General features: G+C 40.8%; 1 protein-coding gene across 4 annotated transcripts in view; it reads left to right on the plus strand.

The window, feature by feature from the left end:
• The window catches only part of LOC145944727 (uncharacterized), a 209,812-nt gene that overhangs the window by 133,380 nt on the left and 64,167 nt on the right, over positions 1 to 12,265 (plus strand). For all 4 annotated transcript variants that reach the window (XM_083053282.1, XM_083053284.1, XM_083053286.1 and 1 more), the window contains exon 2: positions 8,025 to 8,148. In XM_083053282.1, coding sequence (XP_082909408.1) covers positions 8,025 to 8,148 — 124 coding nt within the window. The remainder of the gene's footprint in view (positions 1 to 8,024; positions 8,149 to 12,265) is intronic.

The raw sequence follows: 12,265 nt of genomic DNA on the forward strand, positions 1-12,265 counted from the left end.
CAACTTTGCCCGTATATTTTCGGTATAGAGATCAGACACTATAGTAGAACTTTTGCGCGAGAAGTAAACTTTGCGGCGTAGCTTTGCGACAGATCGTCCCTATACGACAGTCTCTGTCTATAGTTAAAAAGGGTAGTTCATCGTCGTGTCGTGCGCGCTAAAATTATCGGACGAGCATATGAATTTTGCAACTCGTTGCAATCGCTCGGCGCTGGCGTCTGAAAAGACAAACAGAAAGTTGACGCATCTATCTATATAAATCGGTCGTGAACTGTTACGCGGAATCGGTCGCCTCGGAAGAGTCGCAATCGCGCGATTGCAATTTGAGGGTATAGTCGATTGGATTGGTTGCGCGATCGATTCGTATATACTCTCTCGTCTCTCTGTCCTCGTTCGCGCTCTGGTCTTTTTATAAAATGACATTTTCAGTGCGCGATTGTGCGGCGGTGTTTCTCGGTTAATTGAATGGATTTATTTGAAGGGCAACGAACAAAGTACTCCTCAAATATTTATTTAGAAATTAGAGCGTTATCCACGCGAGCTCGTAATTTATTTATATAATAATGTACTGTTTCTCTGATAAATCGGTAAAATCAAGTGAAAGGGAATACATTTTTCGGGTTTGATTTTTTTGATCACGTTTCACAAATTGTTTATTATCTTTTATATTCAATGTATATGAAGAATCAATAGTATATAAAAAAATTTTTTTCTTTTAGGTTTAACGATTTTAGTAACAAATGCATATGACTGTGCGAATTTATAAGTACATACATACATTCACGATAATCATCGTAAAAGTCGTTTTGTCGTTGAAAATTGCTGCGTTGTCGTGATAACCTTATCTTCGTGTATATTATCACGGTTACTACACGTATACATTGACAAAACTTTATTGCAAGTGATATTGCGAAGCTACTATATTTATCAAAGAAAATATACGACATTGTCAATCGTTAACATATTTCGCGTAACATACTTCAACGTAACTTTCGCATAATAAAGTTTGCACACATATGGGTTACTACTTTGCCGGACGTAAATGGAATAATAATGAGAGAGAAAAAGAGACATAAGTACTTTTCACTTTACATTTCAATCAATATCGATTTCATTCAACTGAATTTACTTATCGATTACTTAATACTATCGATTACTTAATACTATCGATTACTTAATAATAGTATTCTCTCTTTTATGAGACTAACCATCTTATATATGTATGTCTTGTTTATAAATAAAATATTAGAAATTGTAGGTTGGATACATCTCTATGCCACGTAACTACATATGTAAAGTAAACTTGTTATCGCAAAAAGGAGCAATAGGTCGCGTAGCCATTCGTTTGAATAAATAATGATCGGAGATAATCATCTTACATCGATATAGGCGCAAATAGGTTGCAAAATGTCCCGCGGGAAATACTCGCGTAACGGAAACCGTGCTTATTCAACACGTTATTGCAACTCGGTGAAAGCAATAATTTTGGGAGAAGGGGAGAGGGGGCTCGCATCCGGAATCGCGGAATTTCGGCCGAATCGCGACCGCTTTCGTATTCTGCGCCCAAGACGATTATCCGGTCGTGCAATTTGTGCCGGCAAATGACTGCAATCTGCGCTCGATCCAACTTGTGAAACAATTCTCTCCTTCGCTCCTCTTCGACCTCGACTTTCGAATCTCTTCTTTTACCCCTTCGTTCCCCTTCTTTTCGCCCGCCTCGTCCGGTTCGGACTCGCATGCAGAAAAGTGCAAAACACCCGGAGGAAACGAGCGATTCGTGATCGGACGCCGTTAACGTTTCACTTTTCGTGGTCGAAAATTATTCGCTCCCCCAGCTGTGTACCATAGGCCTCTGTACGTTCCTTCGATAATATCATATTCGCCGACTTGCCTGCGGATAGAGATTGTTTTTCGAGGCGTAAAGAACATCATCGCAAATAGATCATTGATAAACAGTTCGTGGATACGATAATACAGAAGATATGATAATACAGCCCTAAGACACACGGGATGGCATTGAATGACGCGAAGAAAAATCACCATTGAAACAATATATAGTCTCGACGAGGTTCAATATTAATTTCTGAGAAATAATAAGAGTCGTTTAAAAAATTTGTGCTTCGTTTAAAAAAATTTTTTTTTAAATATATTGCATAAAAAGAAAAAAATAAACTGACATTTCTTTTCTGAAAGTAACAGTTCCAATATCGTGCATACGATAACTCGTTCGCTCAGAAATAATTTTATAGATTAATTTCCGATATTTCGATGGGCGTGGATTTATATGGCATTGTTGCAAGAGCGTTTTCATTAGTCGAAGAAGCTTCGGGAAGAATTGGAACGCTGACGAAACAAGATTAATCGGAGTATTTATCACATTTACCGTATTTGGCGCGTTAAATTCTCTCTCTGCCGCTTTTATTATTCGAATGGCAGGGGCATTTAAATCTCGATGCCAGCGTTACCAATGCCATTAAGGCACATCGTTTAATATCGTAATAATTATTTAAGCCCCGTAACGTATCGCGCATGTGTCGTGTATGTAGGGTATCGCATTTCAGCGGAATTTAATGAACGTTACGATCGATCGAGCCGGGGGCCAACGTGTATAGTCGCGTTGCGATCGCGTATAGTCGCGATTTCGGCGGAGAGAGCAAAACGCTGCCGCGCCGAAGCATGCATGAACGATGTTACGAATCGATTATCGATTTCGGCTGCGGCAGTAACGCAGAACACTACTCAACGCGGACGATGTTGCGAATTGATTATTGATTTCGATGGCGTAGCGGAACATCACGCCGGGTAGCGCGGAGCACGAACAGCGCTACGGATCGGTTATTGATTTTGATCGTATAGTCGCATGATTCGGTCTAAAACGCGAGCATGCCGATTAATTGCTTCTCTCTCTCTCTCTCTCATACACACACATATGCATACATATACACACGTGCGCGCGCGCAAGGCCGCTTATAAAGCGACGCGAAATATAATTACTCAGCTTAACGTGTTGTAAGTGCGAATGATGGAACCGAATTAATTTGAAATCGTTTCTCTCGTTTCGCCGCGATTAATATTGTGCTTTTGCGCACATTATATTTGCGATCGCTTTGTGCCGCGTGGTCCATTATTGGCGATAATTAATATCCATTTTTCGACGCTATTATTAAAAACATGCATTCCACTGATTGCGCTCCGAAATCATGCGTAGTCGAATGAAACCGTATTCAATTTCTGACATATTATAAGCGATAATAATTTTTCGTCAGTACTAGGATCGATATAATTCAACACGAAATAACTATATCTTTTTTTTCCGTTTGCAAAATAGATATTCGAACCGATCGTGTAATTTTTTTCAGATACATCTCGTTATCGCGACGGCGCTCATCGGGATGATGATTTAAATTTCGATCTTATACACGTACGCAATCACGCATTTTCGCGTATCATACAACTCCCCGGTAACGAAGTCGGTATATCGGCGAACGTAGTACGCCGCGGTAGTTTCGTTTTATAGTTAATCGCTCTTTATCGAGCCAGTCGGCCGCAGTTTCCGCGTAAATTATCGCTGTCATAAATTTATCCCCGATCGGTAATTATCGGGCTGAGCCATCCGTCGCGGAACGGGCGCGAATTACGAGCCAATTCCACAATTGGCGTTTTGCTCTACATCTCTATCGTTCACGCGGGGATAAAAGAGAGGGGGAGGAGCGGGTTATTGTTACCGGGAGGCGACTTCTCTCTCCCTCGATGATTTACTGCAGCACAGTGACCTTCGTTTGAGCCCGCGCACGATTAACAATTTCGGGCGTTTCGCGAATTTCCTATTACGGCGCGTCACGCTTATCCGCCGCACGGATAATACGCAATTGCGGTAACTGCGAGTTGGGCGATAATGGCGAATGCGCGAAGCGGATTGAATCGCGCGGAACATATAGCTGCATTGTTAACACGAATTATAATTGCAGCGAGTCTCATCGCGAGTTGCATTTTCAATGTGTCCTCTCTCTCTTTATCTATCTCTCGCCCTTTCCGGCGTCCAATGCATCCTCTTATGCGTTTAATAGCGCAAATGCGGGCTATGAGAAGCGCGTTAAAATTTCGATAATAATTAATGTTTGCGATCGAATGTTTGAATGTGACGTTACGCGAGATTAACGCGATACGTTACGAGTTTGCTTTATGAATGCTCTCGAAATATGTATATCAAGTTTACTGATTTTTGTTAATTGATCAAATAGGAACAATTTATAATTATATATTAATGTAAAAAACATAGTTTTTTTTTTACTCTATACACATACATAGATCGCAGTTATATTTCTCTTTATTGCCATTTGCAGAATAGCGAATAGACGCGACAAATGCGGTAAATAACGATTGCATTTGTCATTTTCACGATCAATGTCGAAATTGATATATATCTGCGCGTGTCTAAACGAGTGGACGCAATTAAGCGTGCGTGCAGGTTGCCGCGGGCGATTGCATTTCGCATCACGCGAAAGGTAAAACGAATGCTCATAGATTATAGATAACAACAGTCCAGGCGCCAACATCATTTTCAGCTTTGAAAAGTATAATCGCGTTGTGGAAACTTCCTGACCGTTCAAGTTGTGCCTTATCAGCTGCAAATATAATGCTACTTATTTCTTCATGCATCGAAGAAAGACCAATTATTTGTCGGTCACGAATTAGAAATAAATGTGTCTTTTTTTACTAGTGATAATTTATTGCGCGCATTTCTTTATATATTAAATAAGAGTTATCGTATAAAGTTATATATAATAATTTATTAAATAAGTTTGACTAATTTGATTAATCGGATTAATATTTAATGTTTAAACTATGCTTGCTCATTTATACGATAGTTTTATTTATCTCACATCTCATTTTTTTAATCCGATAATTTTAACGACGGATTAGATGGATGGCGAGTTTTCGATTAAAGCAATAAAAAATTATTTTTTTCCAAGATCGATTGCAAATACTCAGAAATGTTGTTGATTAATTAAAAAATAAATACCGTTGCTTAACAAAATTATTAATTTACCGTAATAAAAATAGCGGTTGGTTTGCGTCATCGTACGACAATCTTGAGGAAGCCAGCCGCCCCTCGTAATTACGCATTTGTCTTTGGATGCGATGTTAGTCCTAGCTGATGATATTTCAGGTATAACGCGAAAGCACGCGCCTCTTTAGCTGGCGGCAATTGCTGCGTCCCCGTAAACGAGTCTACTTATCTCGGGGCTGATTTACCACCCTCGCAGCACGTTGCCGCAACACTGCTTTTTGTTAGCGGGATGAGCAATGGCTCGAAACGGACGGGAACAGCTTGTTAATTAACTCAATTAAATTGTCAGATATTATTTTCATTCCGCCATCTATCCGCGCCCCTCGTGATACTACTTCCGTAATGGGAGGATGGGTTGTTATCCTCGAGCGTGTCGTAAATTCAAATAATCCGAGCGTACGAGAGAGACAATTAGAAAGAGCGGTCCTTCACGCGATGACGGACACTTATCATCGCTGTTTCCGAAAAAAAATATTTTTAAAAACTTTGACGCTGCCGGTCGCGCACCAGATGTTCGCCTCGGGTCGAGTTCTCGAAAACAAGAATAATTACGTGATTACGCGGTGGCGGTCGGCGGAAAGCTCTGTCGGAAAAAGGGACGCGCGAAAGGGCGGGGAAAAGGAAGAGCTGACACCAGTTTCGAACGGCGTGGTTACGTGCTTTACGAGGACAAGCGGCTTAACCGACCCAGCCAGCGGACATTATTCATCCGGCGTAACATGGTGTCTCTCTTCTCCGTTACCGGCGTTCCGACGCACTTCGCGCTGGAAGCCAGGAGAGAGAGGAAGTCTCTCTGCCCTTATTTATGGTATCGCCGGTAGCGACTGTACATTCAGATTCGGTCGCCTCACCGCGAAATACGGAAAATGGCCTTTGCCAAGGCGCGTAGAAGCGTTACCGCATTATTTACGAGATGGAGACCACGGTTAGCGGGATGGCACCGAAATCTGGCGCAACCGTGTATACTCTCGTTCGGAGTTTATTTCCTCGATTGAACTTAGTTTCGAATTTCGACACGCTTTGCGCGATAGTTGTATATGCAAGCGACTTGTTTAAAGGCGATTTCGCTGATTAAAGTTCTCTCGCAATACGAATTCAGATTTTTAAAGCTGATTAACAACAGGGCTCTAATTTGTTATTAATCTAAAATTGTGATTAATAATTTAACTATTAGTTTTATTAGCTTGCAGTAATTAGAAAAGGTAACACTTGCATTAAAATATTGCTCGAGATTGGACAAGGATTATGAGATAACTCTTGGGTCAGGTGAAAATAAACTTTATAATTCGCAAACTCTTGCCTTACACACATAGGACAGCCGGGAAGGCGGTCTCTCGTGAACAAATCGAATCCGGCACAAATTAGCGGCAGAGTAGGTTTACGAGAATCCGTCTTGTTGTCACGAGAAATAATTGCCGTGAGCATTCTCGAGGTCGAAAGGGAGAGCTTCGCCTTTTCCCGTGGGGTTATAATGCCGGAGACGAGGCGCCCGCGGTTATTAGTTTAGGAAGCTGCAAAGTACCCCGAAACAAAGTCTTTTCTCCTCGTCCCTCCACCGGGTAATCAATATACAGACAACGATCCTGCCTCGTTTCATCTTGTCAGTTTAGCCCGAGCCATCAGCGAGAATCCTCGCTTACTTGTTTCGCTCGTTTCAGGCGTTTGGAATAGCCGGCAGAGAAAGAGAGAAGACGAGCGGTATCTTTTAGCTAATAAACCATCCCTTTCCGCTTTCCTCCCGTCTTCCTCTTACGAAGGGGCGTTTCACCAAATTATAATACGCCTACCTCATGTTTCTCCCCCGAAACGCTCTTAGGCTTGATCGCTTTTCATCACGAAGCCGATTACGCGAATAGCATCCTCGGATATCTTTTTTGCCGACAATAACTTGGAATATCTCTTCCGTAGATCCCTCTCATTTAATATAGTTACAATTGGATACCCGTGATTATTCGAGAAAGTAGTACTTGAAGATCATATTGGAGACACATTTTTTAAACATTAATTTATTTAAAATATTCAGAGAAGGACATACACATAAATGCACACATATATGTATATATGAAAGAAGAGAGCGATAAAAGAGTGCATCAAAGTCTTTTATAAATCTACAGAGAGAAATAATTATTATTTGTGTTATAGACTCTTGAAACAGAATATATAAAGAATATATAAAAGTACGTGCGACTTTTCTTGCATTGTTTTTTTGCGGAATTTAATAAGTATGTTTATCGTAGCATAGCATCTGATGCGTTTCGGACTTTCCGGTAATTTTTGCAGATGTCTGGTGAGCATCTGCCTCGATTAAGTAGTTGAACCCGCAATTTATTCCATCGGCAATGGTCGGATGCTCGCAATTTACGCTTTAAATTGAAATGTAGAATTATCTGGTAGTGCATTTTGGATTTCCGACTTAAGAGTTCCGAGTGTGGAATAAAAGTGCGTAATTTGTGAGGTCTACTTTTTTTTTTAAATCTCAAAGTAAAATGTAAAATCTTACAAATTATATGTCTTTTACGTCTGCCGCTGCTTCTGAACCCCTTCAATTTTATACTTTGTATATATTCTTGATTGTTTTGTCATCTTTAATCACGCGTTTACGCGACTAATGAGTTTAGTTAGTTTGCAGCAATAGATATAATAATATGATTTATATTTATAATTGTCAAATTATCGTTTATGAAAGAAATATCGACGAATATGTGTGTATTTCAAAGCGTGATTTGCATTTGGCGCGTACGTTACTCGCGCGTGCATACATATTGTTGATAATAAATGGAAATGTGGTCGTTAGTACCGCAAGAAAAAGGAACGATCAAGACGCGCTTGCTAAGCTCGGCAAACATTGCGTAATTTCAAGTCGCGTACGCATCATACATTTTGTTTGCGCGCTGTTAAGTCGCGGCGAGAGAGAGGCAGAGAGAATAATTCTGTTTTGTTTTCTCTATTTCAGCCCAAGCAGTACGGCGCTGGGTTCGCTGGACCAATTGAAGGAGTATCTAACGACAGTGGGAACCTGCAAATGCGGTCTTGAGTGTCCGCTCAGACCCGAACAGGTCTTCAACTTCGATCCAAAGGTAAGTGAAAAATTGGAAAAACTTTTATTAAAGGTGTTGTTTTATTTGTCTAAAGAAAAAAACGCTTTTAAAGAAATATTATAAAAATTTCTATCGGCGTTAAACAAACCTATATTATTATTATTATTATTATTATTATGTAGACTTACGTGCTAGTAGGAACAATTTTTATAATTTATCGCGTCATCTCGTTTTATCCGGATATAATTATTGCGATGTTATCGCGAAGTAGAGATTTGCCATATTTTCGTTTCAAAGATAGAAAAAAATCGAGCAATATCGAGGCGATTCTGCTAATTAATGAAAACGTATGTAATCAGAGTCGTAGACCGTAAATGCAAAAGTTTTTTAATCCGGCTAAAAAAAATTTATTTTACACATTTATTAAATTTATATGAAAACTGCGAATATATCATACATTTGAGAAGACGCGAGAATGCGGCCTTGACGTTTCTCTACTTCCAACATGAGATACACGAGATGCGTGACTGTCGAGCGGTTAAAATCCCTTTCTCGATTTCACATCCCAATTACATTCTCGTTCCGTGTTAAATGAGCCATGGTTGACGCGCGTGGTCGTGTCCTGTCGCAATCAACATAAAGAGAGAAATCTTTCGAGTTGACGTGAGCCAATATATAATCAGTCCGTCACACGACGAGTCCGATACACAAGTCCGTCAAGTGGCCAGGTTGTTGCACATGCATATAGCCGATGGCTGATACGTTTTATCGGAGCAATGCTCATTAATTACGCTTTATCCTTTTACCATTTGTATATCGTCGAGGCGAGAGTTATTCTCCGGACGCGTCTCGCCACGGCGAAAGTTCACAAAGTATACCTATTTACAGCCTGTGCATCTGTGAAAACGCGTGAGCGTTAATCACGCTTAATCGCCGGCGGCGATTAGGCGTCGTTTATTTATTTATCGTACGCTCGTAATTGGTCTGCGCTTTCCGTATATACAATCTTGTGAAGCTCGTGACTTACCGGGAAATAAAATATCGCCATTGTGCGTGTAGACAATAATTTCTCTCTCTTGTCGCCAATTTTATCTTCTTTCGAAACGGAATTAGGAAGTGTGTTACTTTTTCTCGCGACGATTAAAAAGAAAATTATTTCCCACGATCAAACGCGAAAGGCCGATTAAGTATTATTATAACCAAAGTGTGTCGATGCAAATCGGAGAAGTTACGTGTTTGAAATTTACAATTTCTTTAATGTATAAGCGAGCAGAAGAGTATTAATAAAATCTGACTAATATATCGATTAGTATCTCTTTACCACGTGGGAGATCGATTCTCACTAGAGATGCCATCATTGTTAAGGTTTATATATTCATATACTCGACGAATAGCAAAGAAAAACTGAAAAAAGTACTTTAATTATAAAATATTATCAGCTAGTTTTTGCCAACTTTTTCACAAAAGCTTGCTTGGAAAAAGTGTGCACTCAATGTCGCATCAGAAGCGAAAAATAGAAGCGATAGAAACGACAAGATGGGACATTGACTGTGCTACTTTTCTAAACAAAGTTTTTAATAATTCTTTGCTTATATTATGTATAATATGCGAGGTCTAAAATTATAATTACAAATATTAATAATAAAGCATAGGGTTTATGTAATTCTTGTTTCCTAAAGATAACACGATGCCTTAGAGATCTAGGAAGAAATATTACAGTCGAGCACGTTAACAACGACACATTTTATCGAGCGCTATCATTTCCTGGCGATCTAATGTTCTCTCGATTCGACTAAAGAGACTGTCTTCTCTCTCGCTATCTTTCGTTTCGAATTCATAGAAACGACGATGAATCACGTCGCCGTAGAAATGGTATTCCGGAAAATCGTACTTCTCACGAAACATCGCCGCGAACAAAGGGTCGATCCGGCGCTATTTCTACCGTGCGGCCGCCGTAAATACGTAATTTTTCTTACTTCCGCTATTTAGATATTTATGGTACATTCGCGAGAGTACGACGGCACGTATCTCGGCCCGCGCCAACCATCTCGAAGAAATATCGCGATTGTGCGTGCCAACGATCGCGGCTTATTAAGAAATATCACCCTCCGGGCATATTGTTCTTCCGAAAATGTATGCGTATCGCTCTGAAAAAGAGAGAGGCAGTGTCGTGCACATTTGTTTACGATGGGGTAAATCGATGGTATCCTGTACGAGATCTAAACTTCACCAATGGGGCGATCGCTTATAATTATAGTCGCGCCTCCAGTTCTGCGAAATCAATTTACGAGTACTGGGTTTTTTGGACGAAGGAAGGGGAGGAAATGAAAGGGCATAATAGGGTTAATTTCGTGTCGGGCTTCCGCACACATATAAATTAAAGATTCAGAAAAATATCAGACGCGTCGCGTTCGCTTCGATGGATAGCATAAGGAGATGTCGTTTCTGAAGAGCGAGTGAGAGAGAGAGAGGGAGGACGCTCATCAGTTTTGCTTAATTATTCCGGTAGCATGCGACGATATACGTGGAAAACGTATAATTATCCGTGCACCTGCTTGCTAACCACTCACTCAGCCGCCGTTCTGTACCCGGTGCATCGTCGGTGTGTTAATACGTTTCCTAATTAAAGTTTATCATGTTTCACCGATCTGAGGAGAGGGAGGGAGAGGAGAGACTCCATCGCGATTCGGTCCACCGTGTCGACGACATAACGATCAACATGCTAATAATTAATAATCATTTGCATATCTCTAATATTATACCACGAATGCGATACGCGCATCAGCTTTATCTTATAAGATATAACTTGTTATTATAGTTGACATCTCTCGTCGCTGCTATCGAATCACGTGGAATGTGAGATCGATAATTGCGCTAATCGTGAAGCATAATCATTGCCATGTATCCTGAATGCTAAACAAGAAATAAATTAAAAGTTTAGAATAACAACAACAACAACATGACACGATTATGCTAAGATATCTTAGACGTATTTCTACGAATATACCTCGCGCAAAACAGACAATCTTTTGGCATTCTTCGAGGAGTAGATGATATCGTGGCATCTACAATGCAAACTCTTCTGGACAATAGCACTCGAGTGCTCATCCATCTCGAACAGAAGAAGAGAGAACTCTGAATGAAGAACTATGCGGAGTGTCGAGTGAAATCGGCACGGTGCCCGGGCACTTTGCGCTGCATCTCGAAATGCATCTCGCGTTCTTGGCGACACAGTCGGTCTCTCGAATCGCGACACGCGGCGAACACGACGACGCGAGATTATTATGGTAATCGGGCAATATCGCTCATGGCTCCGCGTGTCCCACGCCTTTTTGCCGAGATCTCGACGCGTATTATTAAGTAGTTGCAGCAAATTATATTTCATTACTTTATATTTTTTTAATTATTAATCGGCCAAGTTTTTTATCCAAAGTATTAATTACGTTTCATCATATCTCGTTAACATAAATATATTTTGAATTGTCTATACCTACTTACTTAAAATTCGTCATTATTGACGAAATATTGCGGCAAGCGGAACCGAAAACGTTTCAATACGGATACAGATCAGGTAATATCAGGAACAGGGTTACGATAATAGATCGGCCTCGCGATATACGTACCTTGATAACGTCTTTCTCAGGCGACTCGCTCCTCAGGCGCATTTACGAACAACGCACACGTCTCTCGTGTGTCCGTGAGTATCTCCACCTGCATTAATCAGGCACCGTAACTATCGGGTCGATCTCTCATGGTCTATACCATCTGCCGGAGACAGCAGCCTTAACGTCTCTCTACGGACCTTTGATTTGGCTCGATTCTTTATCGCCCCCGCGCTACCGGCGCGGCCAGCCGGATTCTTCCCTTCTTCTTTCTGCCTTTTCTCCCGATGCTCCTTTTGTAACTGCCGATGTTTCCGCCTATTGTTGCGCATACAACGGCGCGCGAGAAATCGTCGATGCGGGGAACGATTCCTCCGGTTTCCCGCGGCCGTATCCTTCGAAATGCTATCGCAGAAACGAGCATCGCGTCCGTGAACTCTCTGCGCGAGGTGTTCTCCATATCTTCGTGGAAACGATTTTTTTTTTTTTTTTACAATTTTGATCGATCGCGAGAGATCAGGGTAGTATATAATTTTATCCTTCTTCGAGACTCG

This window comes from Prenolepis imparis, unplaced genomic scaffold (genome assembly GCF_030444845.1).
Source record: "Prenolepis imparis isolate NDT839.2.m4 unplaced genomic scaffold, iyPreImpa1.0 SCAF_13, whole genome shotgun sequence".
Classification (NCBI taxonomy): Eukaryota; Metazoa; Arthropoda; class Insecta; order Hymenoptera; family Formicidae; genus Prenolepis; species Prenolepis imparis.